General features: G+C 34.8%; 1 protein-coding gene across 3 annotated transcripts; it reads right to left on the bottom strand.

Annotated features, from left to right (window-relative positions):
* Positions 1-1,122: 1,122 nt before the first annotated feature.
* LOC143911049 (uncharacterized) lies at positions 1,123-16,510 on the bottom strand. Of its 3 annotated transcripts, none has more exons than XM_077429768.1 (7): positions 16,293-16,510; positions 12,299-13,465; positions 12,152-12,213; positions 11,058-11,117; positions 7,162-7,395; positions 5,978-7,080; positions 1,123-5,761 (listed from the first exon to the last, which is right to left on the bottom strand). In XM_077429768.1, exons 1-6 carry the CDS (start codon positions 16,304-16,306, stop codon positions 5,993-5,995), a joined length of 2,625 nt encoding a protein of 874 aa, XP_077285894.1. In that variant the 5' UTR covers positions 16,307-16,510; the 3' UTR covers positions 1,123-5,761; positions 5,978-5,992. The 3 variants fall into 3 exon arrangements, with proteins under 3 accessions (XP_077285894.1, XP_077285895.1, XP_077285896.1); XM_077429769.1 differs by having other exon boundaries at positions 1,123-5,477; XM_077429770.1 differs by having other exon boundaries at positions 6,847-7,080.
* Between the last annotated feature and the right edge of the window lie 1,309 nt (positions 16,511-17,819).

Raw genomic sequence — 17,819 nt, 5'->3', positions numbered from 1 at the left:
TGCTATTTTTCATTTATTTGGCAAATTTTTTATTTCTCCACGTTTATAAGGATTGGTTTTCTATCCCAATATTTTTTTTTTATCTAAACGTACTAACTCCAGCGGTTTTTGCGTAAGAAAGATTTTCATTCAGATCCCGTAATGCGTATAACACAAGCGTTTGTGCAAGCGAGACGGCAAACGAGAGTTCCACCACACGCGCGTAAGCGACGGACTTGCCATCTCAGCGGGTCAAACTTAGTAAAGATTGGCTGGTCTCCGCTCTGGTAACTCAAAAACGTGATTTTTTGTTGCTCAGTGTTATCAACTGAACGAAGAAATTCATTTGAATATTAAGTCACTTATTACATCTTTAATCAAAAAGCAGAATCAATCATATCATGTACGTATATGTATGTATAATGGTAAACGGACTACTAGTCATATGTGAACCAGTCACAGGACAACCGGTCGCTCTAGATCGGTCACACGTGATCACCCGTCACACTAAAACTGATCACACCCTAAGACTGGTCACGAGAAAACTGTTCACACCCGAAAATTAGTCACAAAAAAAACTGGTCACACCCAAACATTCAATCAATTTTTAATTTTTGGGTGTGACCAGTTTTTTCATGAACAATTTTCGGGTGTGAACAGTTTTCTCGTGACCAGTTTTAGTGTGACGGGTGATCTCGTGTGACCGATCTAGAGCGATCGGTTGTCCTGTGACCAGTTCACATTTGGCTAGTAATCACCGAACCATGTATAATAGCGTTATTCTGTGTGTCTGTGTGAGATAACACTCGCCGTACTATAATAGTCATTTTGATTCGACATATGTAAAAGCACTGCCAACAAAACGTACGAATATAATACCAGATGAACGAAAAACACCTATATATACTGTTTGTTATTAATGTTTCCTCTAGGGAAATAAGTCTCTGGGCATTTAGCGCCATCTATTGAAAAAGTATTTAATTAATTAATTTCTCTAATGGTGTTTTATATTGTTTATATGTAGGTAGGTAGTTTTTCATATTAAACAATTAAATATAAATATTAAATTAAATATATTAAAAAAAAAATACGACCGCGTGAGGATCGAACACAAAACCTACACTTTTCTTTTTTTTTAATTAATAGCTTAACCCTTTGAATGCTGACCAACGCTGATCGACGTTTTGCCAACAAGTCCATAGGTCTGAAAAACGTTGTATTTTGATCATATACAAAGTAAACAAGAATACTACCCGCTAAGCCTTTCTAGGCAGTTTTGAAAAAAAATGCATTGAACATGGGTCGTATAAAGGTCTGTTCATACTTAGTCAGCACGTACCGACTTCAGCAGGTATCCGGCCGTACGAAAAGTATTCTTTGGTACATTTTGTATGGGTATATTCATACCAACCGTCACGTTTACGCCACGGCAGGCTTACAGCAGTACCCGACATTTCCTGTTCATACCTTACAGCAACATCCGTCAACGTATCGTATCCGTTTTTTTGGCCATCGTGGAAATATACACGCGAATTACGTGCCATGATTCTGCCGCTTTGCTGTTTTGGACCAATTATCGATAGTGACAGTTGACAGCTGTTCAATCTTTCGACATGGTTTTGGCGCAAATATTTAAAAAAAATTTAATTTTTTTACGGAAATATTTAAAAAAAATTTGTCCACATCCACAAGCTCCTTATACAGTGTCCAAAACTCTCCTTCGGTTTTTCTATTTTTTAACATGGGATGCACATCAAAACGCCTCCGTGCTTTATTATTGCCTTCTTGAGCTTCTTCTTCCAACAAAAACGTGATTATACATAATTTTTCGTTCGATAAACGCCGAAACATTTTTGCTGACTTGTATTCTGACGCGTAGCTACGAATGCACGTGTATGCATTCATATTGTAAGTACTCGACAATACGGCGTAAGCAATATTGCGCCGTATCGTCATGGCCTCTAATGTATAAGTAAGCCGATTTTGCCTTGCACTCGGCCAAAGTGATGTAAGCGTGACGTGACCGCGACGTGTAGGTAGATCTGAATAGAAATGTAATAAAATGACATCTTTTAAACGGAGTCATGCAGTGCTGAAGCCGTGCAGTCCTGTTAAGTATGAACATACCTTAATCCGTGTCATTCGTTTGTCACATTTATAAAGATTCGTTTACACCGGAATTTCTGAATTTATAACCATAGCAGAATTACGCGATGGAAATCCCTAACTGCTGAGTATTTTAGGTTGTGGCTTGGCATTTAGAGTGTGAGCATTACATTTTAACAACCATGAAGAAGATGGAACTAGTTTTGGAAAACTACATTCATTAATACTTATTTTGTTTATTTTATATTGTTGCAAGATATAGAGTTTAAACACAACTTTACAAAACTCAAAATCCTCGGCAGTAGTTCTAGGGTTTTTTTTTGGATCAGCTACAATTTTTATATCGGACTTCTAAATAATTCTAGTTGGAAAAATTTTCAGCGTGGCGGGCTCTCAACAGAAAATACGTCATACGTTAATATGCCATAACCTATTCGATGATATTTCATCGGACACAACACTAGTAATAAATATCATCATTACGAATAATATTCACTTACACGAGCATGCAGATGGAAATTCAAGATACAGACTTGACAAGCATGCATACATGATATAGCATTTTGATCGTACAAGTGGCTTAAAGCTTTGAATTTTCGGTAATTGGATTATTAGTCACATTGCGGTGGTCACAGAAAATTTTTGCCATTAAAATCGCGAATACGCAATATTTGGCACTCAAGTTCTCGTTGGCATGATGGACTTTTCGGCTGCCAGATGTTCCGTTAGAGATTTTAGTGACTTTGTGACCAGTAATCATCGAACCGAATTTTCATCTGCATTCTTGTACATAAAATGTTTGCGCAAGCGTGATGGAATGCTTGTATGTAAAGCTTTATGTAAAGCTTGTGTTAGTTTTAAATTGGTTTCTATTTTACTGGTAAGTATTTAAATACGAAAGATCAGTATTAATGTAAATGATAAATTTTATTTTAACAAATGGCCAGTATTACTTTTTGGTTGGTATCACCACAAGGTTGATACGATCTTGATAGACAACAGTCATTTCTATTTGTTCTAGAGAATGTATGCATCAGATTTTTATACTGAAATTTTATAATATAATACTGACCATTTTGTTAATAAAATACTGGCCAAATCTGATTTATATACTTACCGAAGTTGATTAAAATAATGAACATTAATTTGTTGCCTTTAAAATTCACTCAAGTTAATATAAACCAGTCTACACCACATCCTACGTTTCTTCTTTCGCATTTTTCTCTTGAAAACCATAAAGAGCAGCCAAAGCGCATTGTACACCATTTAACACCAACTCTAGCGACGCCACTGCATGCTTGTACAAAATGATTGATCATGTATGCTTGTGAAGCATGCAATTACATGTGTAGCCACCTTCATGTTTAAGATTCTCCCAATATTATACCACTGCATGAAATATGTAAACATTATGAGGATCGGGCGAATGAAAGCACTGGCCAACCGATAGTTTTAGTCAGTACCTCGGGGGTTTTATTTTTATTTTATCATAGTAATGTTACGTATACTAAAAACAGCCGCCGGTTAAGTGCAATCGGATTAGGGCGAGACGCATCCCTGACACTGCGCGACCGTTATAATTGGTTACAAGCATTAATAAGTGCATGTAGGCTAAGCAATGGCCACCGAGTTGGCCGTTATTGGTCCCTTCTTAGAAGTGACCGATACCGTGGTACCGAATGTCGTGGGAATACATATCCGAGTACGTGACCATAACAATAGGCAAATAAACCAGACGTTGAAGATGCCTGGAGCGACCGACCCGTTATAAAGGCGGTACTTAGGCGATATCAAGACATTCTGGACGGAGCACTGCCAGTGCGTGTATCTCCTTAAGAAGTTACAATATATTTAAAACCTCTTGACAATAAATTTGTGTATCAAACAACCTAACTTTGGACTTAAAATTCTTGGGGTCACTTAGTTCCCCCCATCGGGCTGTGACGCTCATTTCTATACATGATGGAAAGGTTAATCATTAATAAATGCTGTGACACGACTTTGGCCTTTTACTTGGATCCTCCACCCACCCCTACGTAACAGTAACAATAGATGAAGTTTGGTGATCATGTGAAAATTCCAACTCCAGATTTTGACTGATTCGAACTCAGAATCGACCACTGATCATGTTTTCATGAACTAGAAAGAAATGTGTGTTATTTTTTTAATGTTCTCTATTTGTTTTTCCAGAATTCATACAACTTATTTATGAACATTTATCGGAAAATAAAAAAAATACCCATTGAGGACAATACTATATTACCTGAATCAATGTTAAACCTTCATTTGAATACAAATCAATGTTATAATAAAAAAAATAAAACATGTACATTATCAATCTAATTCAATAATCATGAAAGCAACCAAATTCCAACGGTCATATCAAGCTGTGTATTTACTGTATTAATAGACACTAAAAATATAATATTTCAGTAACTAGGCTAGAAAAAAACAAATTGCTGGACTGAACGAGCCCAGTGGTAGAAAATCAAACTGAAACAATAAAATTTACAAGGGAAAATAAAACATAGGTATAAATTTATTGTTTTATTCTAGAAATTATTTTTTCTTACAATTGTCAAAGTTAATGAGAATGTTGTTAATAAACGATACTAACGTTTTAAACAGATAGTGGAAAATATGACTAAATCGAACTTGGTTATTAATATCACAATAACAAAAAAATCTTTTTGTTTTTAAAGTATGTGTAGAAAAATATTCAACTTTATCGTGAAAGCATGTGGTCTGTGACGATTGTGAAAATTTTCTCTCGGGAAAAAATATGCATTTTAAACCAATAATTGTATTGGCTTTAAAAAAAAAAAAAAAGAAACGACCGTTTATATTTAATTACCAATTTAAATTGAACACTTGACAAATATTTCGAAAGTATTTCCATCAAAACAGAGCTCACACAACCAGGTATCAAAGTCAGTACACATACTAGGAAATTACTCGGCCAATGAACTAATCTTTTAAGCTTTTAAATATATGCACACATATATACGGTGATATCAAATACAAATTTCATTGGATTTATCAATATTTTGATTTTAATTATGATGTTAACTGATTAATTATGGAATCTCAAATATACTCAGCATTATAAGACTCTCACAAGAAAAAAAAAACAAAGTCAACCTGTAATTTAATGAATATCGTGTTTGTATTTTTATTCAGAAGTTATGATTATTACGGAATGTTAACATTTACAATCTAATCAACCATTATGTTTACAAGACTACAAAACTGTTTATCTTACATTAAGTTATTCATAAACTGTAATAATGGAAAGTATAGAAAAAAAAAAAACAAAAACAAATTTAAAAATGCAGGAAAAGTTAAATTAAATTGAAGAATATTTTTGGGCAGCTATTCCTTTGCTAAGCTTTCTGTGGATAAAAAAAATTGAGTAAAATCAATATGAGAACTAACTAGTCAATGAAATACAAGAAGCGATGCATTATTTAGTATGTATTAAACTGTATTGGTTTGTTAGAAATTGCACATCTAAAATTAGTCGCCTTCCACATAAAAAAAACTCCTTAGTACATGTACATGTAATCCGTAACAAAGCATCTTCCTTCCTGGTTATAATATACCACGCAGTTACATTCACTATTCGTGACTTATCTCCTAGCACTCCAATACGAATTTCCCACAAGGTATCCATTACCTGAAACAATAAAATAGTGTTCCAACATTAAAACGTGAATTGGAAAACGTGAAACCTCAACTTTCACTGTGAAATTTTACCTGTTTTAAGGTTATTTACAAAATGTAGTAAACAAGATATCAATTTTCCAAAAAGCCCGGTGCCTGTTATATATAGCTCAGTTCACAAAAGCTGTGACATTGCAGGCCAAAAATGCTCATGTATGATAGAACAAACCTCATGTCTAGAATCCTAGCGGCGTCCTTGACGAAAGTTGGACCGCCCGTAGGAGGCAGGGGGTGGTACGACCCCCGAATGCGGGCCTTGTGGTGTACCGCCTTCAGGCGGTGGTGGGGGAGGCGGCGGCGCAGCCCAGCTCATCTGCATTGGACCATTACCATTCGTTTGGGATGGGAAAATAGGAAAACCAAGGAATCCAAGGTTTGGAGTATTCGAATTATGTTCAGTGAAATGCGGATCCGGTGGATAGAACGGTGGCATTGGTAGAAATGTATTACCGTTGGGGATGAAATTGGTATGAGGTGGATTCAACACGGGGGGTGGAATGTTCATAGGTTGAACGTTTGGCCGGTTATTTACAACATTTACAGGTGGCGGCTGCGTAGAATGTGAATGCGGTGTTAAATCCGGCGATTCTAAATGATTGTTCTGATGTGAAGTACCCTTTGAATATTTCATATCTGGTATTGATTTCGAGAAGTCAATTTCCATTAGAGGTTTAGGATATTGGTTTTCAATTAACGGCTTAGAGATCTGACATTCCAAGAGTGGACGAGGACGTTTCTTTTCTATCTCCGGAATATATTTATCATTGTTTATTGGAGGATTTTTATTCGGGACAATTGCACTACTATTTGAAATTTCATTTGGCAATATTGTATTCAATATGGGGGATTGACAACTCCCTATACAACGTTGCGTTTGTTGAAGCATATTGTAGAGTTGGGGAAACGCTTGAAGGGGATGAGGAGCACTCGATTTGGTAAGGTCCGTGTCGGCAGACGATGCGCTAGGCGAAAGCGCCCCCCCAGGTGTTGGTAGCAGTGGCTTGCTCTGATGACTGGTGGTAACTGCTTCTGACTTGCCTGATCTTTCTCTGGGAGTCTCACGAGAACTGGAAGAGCTGCGCGATGAAGATCGACGTCGACGTCGCGGAGATCGTGAACGTCTTGGTGAGCGCGATCGTCGTGGAGACCGAGATCGTCTGGGAGTACGCGAGCGTCGGGGTGAACGGGAACGTCGTCGAGGTGAACGTCTCCGACTGCGTGATCTTGAGCGTTCTCTTGCACGCCTGTGACCTCTACCGCCACGTCCTCTATCTGCAATCGATTAAGTTACGTCACAAAACCAACGCATAAAAAGTTCATAAATAATCAAAGTATTAAAACACATAGACGTACGTCTTCCACCACCGCCACCTCTTTCCGCTAAATCCTGTAGTTTTGGATTCACAACTTGCTTTGCTTCCCTTAAGACAGCTACTAGATCTCCGGCTTTTGCTGAATTTGATGGAGTGAAAAATGTATACGCTGTTCCAGTTTTATCCCTTCTACCAGTTCGTCCTATTCGATGGACATAATCTTCCGAGTTACTTGGATAGTCAAAATTTATAACAAATTTGACATCATCTACATCTGTAATAAATAAATAAAAAAATATTTTTACATCAATAATACAATTAAATTTCAACGGTCAATTGAAAAAATTTACTTTGATTTTAAAATTTAAAACAAATCACACACATTCAAAAGCAAAGAAAACATATTGATAAAGATGAGGGCAAAACTTATTTTTAATTTTTCAAAATTTATATTCGGGGCGTTCAATGTAAAGAAATTTTTTTAGCATAAAGACAGCCTTGGTGAAGTTCACTGAATTTATAAAAACAAATATTAAAAAGTTTTACATTTGGCTTAATCTCTAACAGATTGTAAGTCAAAAGTGAAATAAAAAAATATATATTCGCCATTAGATGCATACGAGACATGCATAAAAACTATATATGTATATACCGAATAGAATAAAAACCCAAGACTGTCTGTATACCAAAAACCACAAATAATTACAATTAGGGCAACCTAAAATAAACGATGAAAGTGAAATTAGAATTATTGACTTAAAATTATTAAACTGAATAATTAAAATTGGAAATAAATAACATGTAAAATAAAGGTCTTTAGTCTTAAAAATAAAATAACATTAAATGAATGCATAAAATATTTCACAATCATTAATTCTTAGCTTTCACATTCAAAGAAATTTGAATCATCAAATATATGTAAAATCAAGAGTACACCTTAAATCTGTCTGCCTTAGCAGAGTAATACGTTTATAATAAAAAAAAAAAAAAACACAATACATTTATATATATTGCAGTAAACATAAATAAGTTTTTGTCATAATTGTAAATAAATACATATATTATTGAAATGTGAGTTTCAATTACATCGAATGATCAACGGAAACAACAACAATTTGTGTATTTCAACAAATATTTGAATTATTGTAACAGTAGGGTTTGAGTAAAAACATGAATGAACACTCGGGGGAGGGGGGGTTTCATTTCCATAAATTTGTAACACGGATTTTGTTGGGGTTTTTTTTATATATGTATGTATGTCAAATTTGGGAAAAATATTTTTGTGCAGTTTCAATCTATAACAAAACCAATGGGGAATTTTTAATGTAAATATTATTTTAATAAACACAGGTTTAAGCTGAGATTTATATTCACTTTCATACTTAAACACATTTTAAACTATCGAAAGAATAGTCTTCAGATAAAATCACAAATCTTCGGTTTAAAACTATGTTTATATAAAGAAATAATTAGTTTTATACTTCTTTTATACTCATGACCTAATATCAAAATTATGGCAACAGCATTTTATTATAAAAGTGGTCTACATCCATTAAAAAATTAATATTGGCATGTATGTATGTTACAGTCAAAGTGTTCGTTCATGAACATACTAGTTTGTTCATACACGAACTACAAGTTTTAGTTTAAATGTTAACAGTCAAGCGCCATCTTCAAATAGATTCACCAGGCGTCTTATGAAACTTTTATCCGTCAAAACCATCTCATCTCAAAACGTCAAGTATTTAAAAGAAAAGTCCTATGGAAACTACATTACATACATCATTGCTATAATTACCGTTATTTTTATAATATTACAACCTAAGGTAATACATAAGGATGGGACAAACGATTGACAGTACTTAAACTTGTGCCCAATGGTTTGTGCATAAACAAACCAGTCGGTTTGTTAATTTGTTATTTTATTTGTGTTCACTATAACTGGCTTAATTGGTTTGTGTATGTGTCACAGTGAAATTATATTTTAGTGAGATCATAACCTTTCAAAGTTACATTTTCAGGGTTGATTTTATTCATTTAAGATTAGATTGTTAAGGGTTGGTATTATTTAAGAGTTAAGACAGGTTAGGTTAAGTAAGGGTTGGCCTTATTCATTTAAGATTGGGTTGTTAGGGTTAAATTTATAGAGTTAAACGTCGTGAACTCATTGTTGGATACATTTTCACTGCTTGAATTGGTGAAAATATATTTTTACTAGTGAAAATATATTTTCACTTGAAATATACTTTCACTGTAACATATGAACAAACTTGTATGTTCATTAACGACCAAAATGTACACTCGGACTGTAACATATAAGTTGTACAAAATTTTGATGTATTAATACTTGTTAATTCTGTAAGTATACAAAAAATGTAGAATACTTTAACTAGACAAGAAAATTAATCAAATTCTTTCAAAATAAAATATTTGGCTGGCCAAAGTCAAGTTTTTTGCGCTACACGAATTTATTGAAGATCAAATAAATGCAGCATAATAAGGTTCATTCGTAGCATTAAATATAAAATTATCATTCCTAGATTAAAATGTCTGTTATGATATCTCCCGAAAGAATCTCCAATACAGAAAACATTATATTGAAACGAAAAATGAAACAAAACTTTAAGATCAACTGTACTGACATGAGACTGGAGAGTGTTTCAGGATAAATATTGTGGAAACTTTTGGTTTGGTGGGTCTAAAATTAATGCTAAAATGATGATTTAATTGCAATATGTATTGAGATATAGTTTAACAACATAAGTGACCCATTATTCCCATTACACTCGTGTTCACATCAGAAAATGTAACAACAAACACATGAATCGATAATGACTTATTTTGAATGGAATATAATAGGTATAAATGGGTTAATATGTATTTGGGTTTAAGAAATATTAAAAATTAAGGGTGGACGCTGTCTCGGGATAAAACATTTAACACTCTCTGTAGATATACATATTACCCCTCAAAACACATACACATGCATACATACATACATACAATCAATCAATCATACACATGAGACTGATGTTAAATAAAACGATTTTTTTTTTTTTAATATAGAATGATTTGATGGTCTTGCATACCCCCACATGTTCACAGAATTTTGCATAAAATTCACATTTGTAAATAAAAAACCCTGTTTCTTAGAAGGCCTAATGTCAGTAAATGAAGTCGAAATATCAGGTCTTACTGTGTCTACAACAGATAGTGAAGTGTGGCGGCCCCACTCGCGTGCAGTGCAGGACAGGGCTTTGGCGCAAAGACAGTACGGAGGTGCAACGATAAGGCACCCATGCACTTGCCAATGCTACTCTGCTGCACTAACACAGGAGGAGTGGTAGGCCAGGTGCCACGGTGGGGGGCTCCCGTTAGGGGGCCACAATATCTCTCACGAGAGGCACAAGTGATACAGTGTGCTTTGTGCCTCTGCAAAAGAAATCGCCACGTTGTGAGCTTCATCATGTAGATCTTCATTTAGAAATATAAGACTATTTGATAGAATAAAACATATTTTAATAAAATAAGAGAAAATTGTCATTTAGTTTAATTCCAATTTAAGAATATAACTACATCGGTTACTATTCAATTATAATTAATTAAAAAAACTTATTTTGAAAACAATTGTGATATATGTATATGTACATTGTATTGTATATGCAATGTTGCAAAAGAATGATTGAGTTTTAAAATTTCGGAAAGAGTTCAACAAATTGATGAATTAAATTAATTGATAGAATTTTCTCTTGTTTTAATGTAAAATAAATCAAATTACATATAAAATGAAATAATAATTAGATATTAAAAAAAATTAAATTATTTAAGATTATTTATTAGATTAAAATAAGAAAAAAAATATAAAACATTGATACTCAAAACGCAATTAAAGTTTTAAAACATAATAACATAATGTAAAAAATTAAAAATACTTACCAAGACCTCTGGCGGCAACATCAGTTGCAACGAGAATTGGAGCTTTTCCTGTTCTAAAATCTGTCGAAAAAGAAAAAACAACACTATATCGGATTGTTCAATTTAAAACAACCAAGAAATTTCGTCCGCTGTTGGAAGAGATTTAGGTAAATGGTACGTACTGTCCCCATTCGTGAAATGCAATGTAACATTGTAAGAACATAAAAACGAATTTATTTTTACTATTTATTTATTTCATATCAATAAACTTATACGCTGTATTTTCAATAAAACGCCATTCAAAACAGTGTGTGTTTTTAAATCCTTCAAACTTCATTGTCGCCGTCCACACACACGATATCCACTACCGATATTTTCATATCCAGTTCCCATAAGCACACAAAATGATACGTAAGATATATAAATTTATTATGTGAAAATATATTGATATGTACATATATAAATTTTATACAAAATTAAATACAGCAATCACCAAAGTTTAAGAAATTCTGATCTAATAATTCATACAGTCAACGACAACTATAAAGAAGTTGTATTACAAATTTTCAATTAAATTGATAGAAAGGTCTAGGAGCTATGTTTAGTTTACAAAACCTACTATTTTTTCCGTTAGTTTGTGAAAAATACGCGGACTCTAAAATACGAGTCAACTATACAATATTACTAATAGATATAATTTAATTTAAAGTTTTCAAAAATATCACTGTAAATTTTGCTGTCCATCTACATTTTGTATGACAAATAGTATCAAATAGATATCTAAATCATTCCTCACGACCTTCATTGAATGAGATTTTATCTCTCTCGTTTTCGAAATACTCACGCAGTTTAATAAAAAAATCACAGCACTGTCCATTAATAACTTGTCTTTTTTTTTCAATTGAAGATATTATCAGAAATATGCTAGTATTTATAATGAACACAAGAACTCTCAAGAGATTAAATTCTATAGACGTACTTACAATGTTGTATTGTTTAACGAAAATGCAACGCGACACTAAATCAAAATGCTATTGATAGGGGTTGTAATGGACAGCATGTACGTGTTACCTGAATGTCTTCCTACAGCGGACAAACTATAATTAAGTACATACCTTGTAAAACCCAATCACGTTCGTTTTGTGATTTATCACCATGAATACAAACTGCAGGCCATCTAAAACATTCACAAATTAAGTATACGTGTATAAAGTAGCAGCGCTATAGAAGCAAAAATGTGTAATAATTTCAGAGGGGCTCACCCATCTCTTTTCATTTTTCTCGTGATGTCATCTACTCGTCTTTTAGTTTCTATGAAGATAATTGTTTTATTTTCCTTCTCTGCCATTATTTCCTTCAATAGTGTACTCAATTTAGTTTCTTTTTCGTATTCCATACAAACGTCAATAATTTGAAGGATGTTGTGATTAGCGGCTAGTTGGAGAGATCCTACGTTAATTTGTTGGTAATCCTTTAAGAATTCAGCTGCCAAATTCATAACTTCTCTAGGCCACGTGGCGGACCACATCAAAGTTTGCCGATCGGGTCGTATTTGTTCAATAATTTTACGGATCTGCGGCTCAAAGCCCATATCTAACATTCTATCGGCTTCGTCCAGCACGAGATAAGTACAGCGCTTCAAATTCGTACGACCGCTTTCTAAGAAATCTAACAGACGTCCCGGAGTCGCGATTACGATCTCGACACCGGTCGTCAAATCGGAGGCTTGAGGACCTTTAGGAGCGCCTCCGAATATGCAAGTGTTGCGAATTTTAGACGTATTACCAAATTTATCGGCGACTTCTTGTATCTGTTGGGCTAATTCTCGAGTCGGCGCCAGCACTAGGGCTATAGGACCGTCGCCCCGTTGTAGTCTATGTTGATGATTTATGTGAACTATCGCAGGAAGGATATATGAGAGAGTTTTCCCCGATCCGGTTGAGGCTATTCCTACCATGTCGTGACCGCTCAGTGCAATGGGCCAACCTTGTGCCTGTATCGGTGTGGGCGCTTTAAATCCCATTTTATCGATTTCATCCATTACATATTCAGGAAAACCAGCCTCGTCGAAAGAATATACAGGAGCTGGCACTTCTTTTCCTTTTAGGGTAATATCGTTTTCCTTCCTCCACAATTCAATTTCTGACGGCGTTCGGTTTACAATATTACGATGAGGCACGTAAAATTCTTTTTTGAAAGGTTCTAAACGATTGAGATCCCACTTAGGCTTTCTTAAATTTGCACCAGGGTTACTTCTTCTACCACCACCACCGCCGCCTCCTCCGCCTCCACCTCCACCGCCACCTCCGCCTCCGCCTCCGCCTCCTCCTCCTCCGCCTCCACCCCAACCACGATCTCTGCTTCTTCTTCGACTCCTACTCCTACTTCTGCTGCGGTCGCGATCACGATCCCTGTCCCTATCTCGATCTCTGAAATAAAAAATTAATAAAAATCAGAACAATCACATATTTTGTAGTATGATAAACAAACATACTAATTGATCACACCAACATTGTAATGTGAATCAAGTTATTTAATACAATACAATTAACTTTAAGGACTAAACATAACACGTTATAGATTTAATTAAACTTTTATCTATTCTTATATAAAAATGTAACATATATAATTTTTTTAGAATCAAAGTCGATAAATATCACAAAATATACTACATATATAAAGATGTTAACCCTTTGAGTGCTGACCAAGTCCATGAGTCTGAAATACGCCGATAGGCGTCCTTTTATGAGTATGTAAAAAATAAACAAGAATACTACCCGCGAAGCCTTTCCAGGTAGCATTGAAAAAAAAAATGAATTGAACATGTCAATGTTTATGGAATTTCTGTATTTATAACCATAGCAGAATTTCTCGATGGAAATCTCCAACTGCTGAGTATTTTCGATTGTAGCTTGGCATTTAGATTGTGAGCATTACATTTTAACAATGAAGAAAATGGAACTACATAGTTTTGGAAAAATACATTCATTAATAGACTTGTTTTGTTTATTTTATATTGTTGCAAGATATATTACATAGTCTAAACACACCTTTACAAAAATCGAATAATCTGTCAGTATCGTGATAATCAGTAGCGAATTGGGGTTGTTTTGAAATCCCCGATGCTAGAATTACGATCTGGATTGAAAGTGTAATACCCCCCTCCCCCCCCCCCCTATAAGTCCGCTTTTTTATCACAAAGTAATAGATTTTGAAAATTAAACATAATTCCTAAGCCTTTCTATCAATTAAATTAAATTAAAAATCTGACGAATTCAGATTTCAACGACTCAGAAAAATCCAAAATTGATTCTGATGTTTCAAATGTAACTCCGATTGTGATACATGAGAAAATGTGTAAATAGACAATAATATAACTACATAGGTACTGCTTGTACATGTATTTTAAACTTTCATTTTCATAATAAAGTTTCTATATACACATTCAATATTATTGACGCATTTACCTCTATCTCTGTTTATCGGACCTTACACTGTCATTAATGCATGCCATTAGCATTAATGACAGGTATCCCCTTCGTGTGATTTCAAAATATCCAGACAATCACATAATTTCATCAATATCGAGAGTTGAAACGATTAATAATAGGTATTACACCAAAAAAATTACAGTATTTTTGACCATGTGAGCTTTTAAATGCATAAAACCATCAATATCTTCACCATACATGGTCAACATTATTGTCAATATGATAAGGTATCGTCAATAATATTGATCGTGTAAGGTGACTAATGCGATTTTTGCTACTTACTGGTTATACGGGAGCATCCAAGCACGGGAATAGGTTGCCAATATGGTGGAACCGTTTTAACTGTAAGATCAGAAAAATTGGAAAACTTTGACCTGGAGTCACATACAGCCAAGATCTAACCAGCAACACCGAGCCAGGAATTGAACCCAAGACCCCTCAGTAGAAAGCACTACACGCTAACCACTGAGCTATGTTGCCGGTTAATGTGTATACTCGATGCTCAGGTGCGCAATCAGATAATCAATAAGTACCCATATTAAATTTTTTTCATTTCGGGCATTTTCAACAATTAAATATAAATATATTTAAAAGGTATTTGAAAAAAAATTCGACCGTGTGCGGATCGAACACAGGACCGACACACTTCTTTTGATTTTTTATTATTTAATAACTTAATATACAACACCCATGAGATGATATTTCATCGGGTGCAACACTAGTATTAGTATAATCAGGGCTTTACCCGGTAAGCAAAAGATGCGCCGCATCGGGGCATTTATCGATGAAAAATCTACAATTAATTTTAAAATGGAAATCAAAATAACTTTTAAGAAGAGTATTGTTATGTACTATAAGGCACTAAGTTAATTAAGTTAAAAATAAAAAGGGTTCATAATTCAAATCTGTAAATTAAAACGGGGTTGTAGTTATTTCACAAAATAAATTTTGTGATAAAATTTAATTTATTACCATATATATATATATATATATATATATATATATATATATATATATACCGATGAGTAACTATTATACATACATGAATAACAAATTGAAATGGTTTTTTTTTTTTTGGAAAAAATTATGAGGGCGATTAATTGGATTTGCTATTGTAATATATGAAGAAAAAAAACCGAAAAAAAAATAGCATATGTGAATAAGTTTCTTTGGATAAAATTACATCCAAATATGGATATGTTGTGTTTCTGAATTGAAACCATATTTTTTCCTTCTGATGCAAGTCTTCCATATATAGACAGCAGTATGAATGGTAGAAGAGTGTCAGCTGTGTAAATTGTTAAATAATAATATCTATAAATAAATCATTTAATAAAAAGGTACACATAATTGGAAATAAAAAAAAAAAAAACCCGAGCGACATATTTTAAGCTATACACGTAAATACATATATAAAATGAAAAGCATTTTTGTGAATTATTTGAAAATTTCACACATCTTTATTTTTAGGAAAGCATACGGCGGCTAATGCACGACATTCAAGATGTTTGATCAAAAGTCGCTTCGGATGATTCGCGAGTCTTTTGTTTTAATTTTCGAACGAGTATTTGGAATTTGAAAAGCATCAACGAACGAAAGCGATCACGCAATCGAGCGAATAATGTAAATAATGTGTGGTAAGGAGTGGTTAGAGGCGAGAGGCGAGCGGCGAGCGGCGTTCATACTAATCGATGAAATGCGGCCTCGCAGACTCGCAGTACGCAGTATGCAGTGAGATAGAAGTAGAAAGGGTGGAAGCACTGACCTGACGCGCCCCATTTCGCGGGAGCGGGGCGGGGGGACGGGGGCGGAGGCGCTTTCGGGGGCCACCGCAGACCGGAATCACCGCGACAACGGCTACACCACCGGTAAACCAGCCAACCAACAACCACCAACCACCAATCCCGACACTTCACTACACGGACGCCACGCGCGGCTGCCCTGCGACACAACACCCACACCCACACGCATGCACACGCACACACCGCACGCCATTTATTTGTGCCTGCACAGCCAGCTCGACGCCTCTATTTGTAAACTCGATATTTATACTGATCTTTCGTCGTTTATAGGTTCGTTCGGTGACGTCCCTAGATTGTGCGCCACCTTTAAACAAAATCCCAAAACTCTGCCCCATTCTAAAAATAGAATAAACGTATTTTAATGAACATAATTTGGATGCTCTCATTTAGCTTAGTGGAGGATTGGAGGTTCATTCTTGAATGAAAAATTATTTATAATTAAATATGAACGGAATATAATAATATGAGTGTAGGATTACTATTGGAACATTGTTGAATGACGGAAAGGTAAAAACGTGGAACCTACCAACATATTGGCTGACTTTCTGCATATTGGCACCAACATATGAGTGGTGCCAATATGCAAAGTTCACACAAATTAAAAAAATGTCGCAATGTCCTCACAAAGTATATTAATTTAATTTTTGTTATACTATAAATAAAGTAATTGATGCCTGCTGTTCAAGCTGGCCGTGTAGCGATGAATATCACATTTACAAAATGGCATACATTTTTGGGGTTGGTGCAAACGATCGACAAGCGCCAGACAGACTGAACCACAGATTAACTGGATGGATGCTTTAAACGCAATTCTCGACTTCACGAATGATATATTGCACATCAGATGACGAGTAACCTCTTCGATGTGCACAGATGCAATTATTAAAATGGTAATTATTAAAATTGAGTTGGATCTTTCTGGCGAGTTTAATAAGGAAAAATTTGGAACTAAAGTATCAGAAGCACAGAACGTATACAGGGTAGGTATTTCGGGAGCAGTGCGCACGCATAAGGTACACGTGTCGTTAATCTGTGGTTCAGCCTGTCTGGCGCTTGTCGATCGTTTGCACCGCATCGACATTTTTGTCATGGAGCGGAATCAATGCGAAAAATCTTTTTCTTCTTCTTTATCTTTACCCTCGTTTGTTTTTGTTTTTGCCCTCGATGTGAATGGAAATCTTTCGGGTAAGGTTTGCTCTGCATGCTTGTACAGAAACGCGATGATGAAATGGTATGACTTGTGTATTATGGAGTAGATGAGATCATCGAGATAGATTCAGGATCGTTGTACTACATTACTACAATATATTTTTTTGGGTAATTAGAACGTTGCGGGCTTTCAAAAATCGCACAAAAATGGACGTTTGGTGAAACGCAACTATGTACAAAGATCACGTCAACACGATTACAACGACACAGCACAACAAATAAACTGTATACACAAACTAGCGGCGTGGACTAGTGGCTAGCATACTATGCTTTTGAGCAGA

This window comes from Arctopsyche grandis, chromosome 4, assembly GCF_051622035.1.
Source record: "Arctopsyche grandis isolate Sample6627 chromosome 4, ASM5162203v2, whole genome shotgun sequence".
Taxonomy (NCBI): Eukaryota; Metazoa; Arthropoda; class Insecta; order Trichoptera; family Hydropsychidae; genus Arctopsyche; species Arctopsyche grandis.
Note: the sequence above shows the minus strand (reverse complement) of the source record. Positions and strands in the feature narration are given on the sequence as shown.

Excerpts from the sequence above, each read along its gene's own strand:
- LOC143911049 (XM_077429768.1), bottom strand. Across the intron at positions 12,214-12,298 it reads AGAAAAATGAAAAGAGATGG|ATGGCCTGCAGTTTGTATTC; the intron begins GTGAGCCCCTCT and ends TGAATGTTTTAG. Across the intron at positions 11,118-12,151 it reads ACGTGATTGGGTTTTACAAG|ATTTTAGAACAGGAAAAGCT; the intron begins GTATGTACTTAA and ends CTTTTTCGACAG.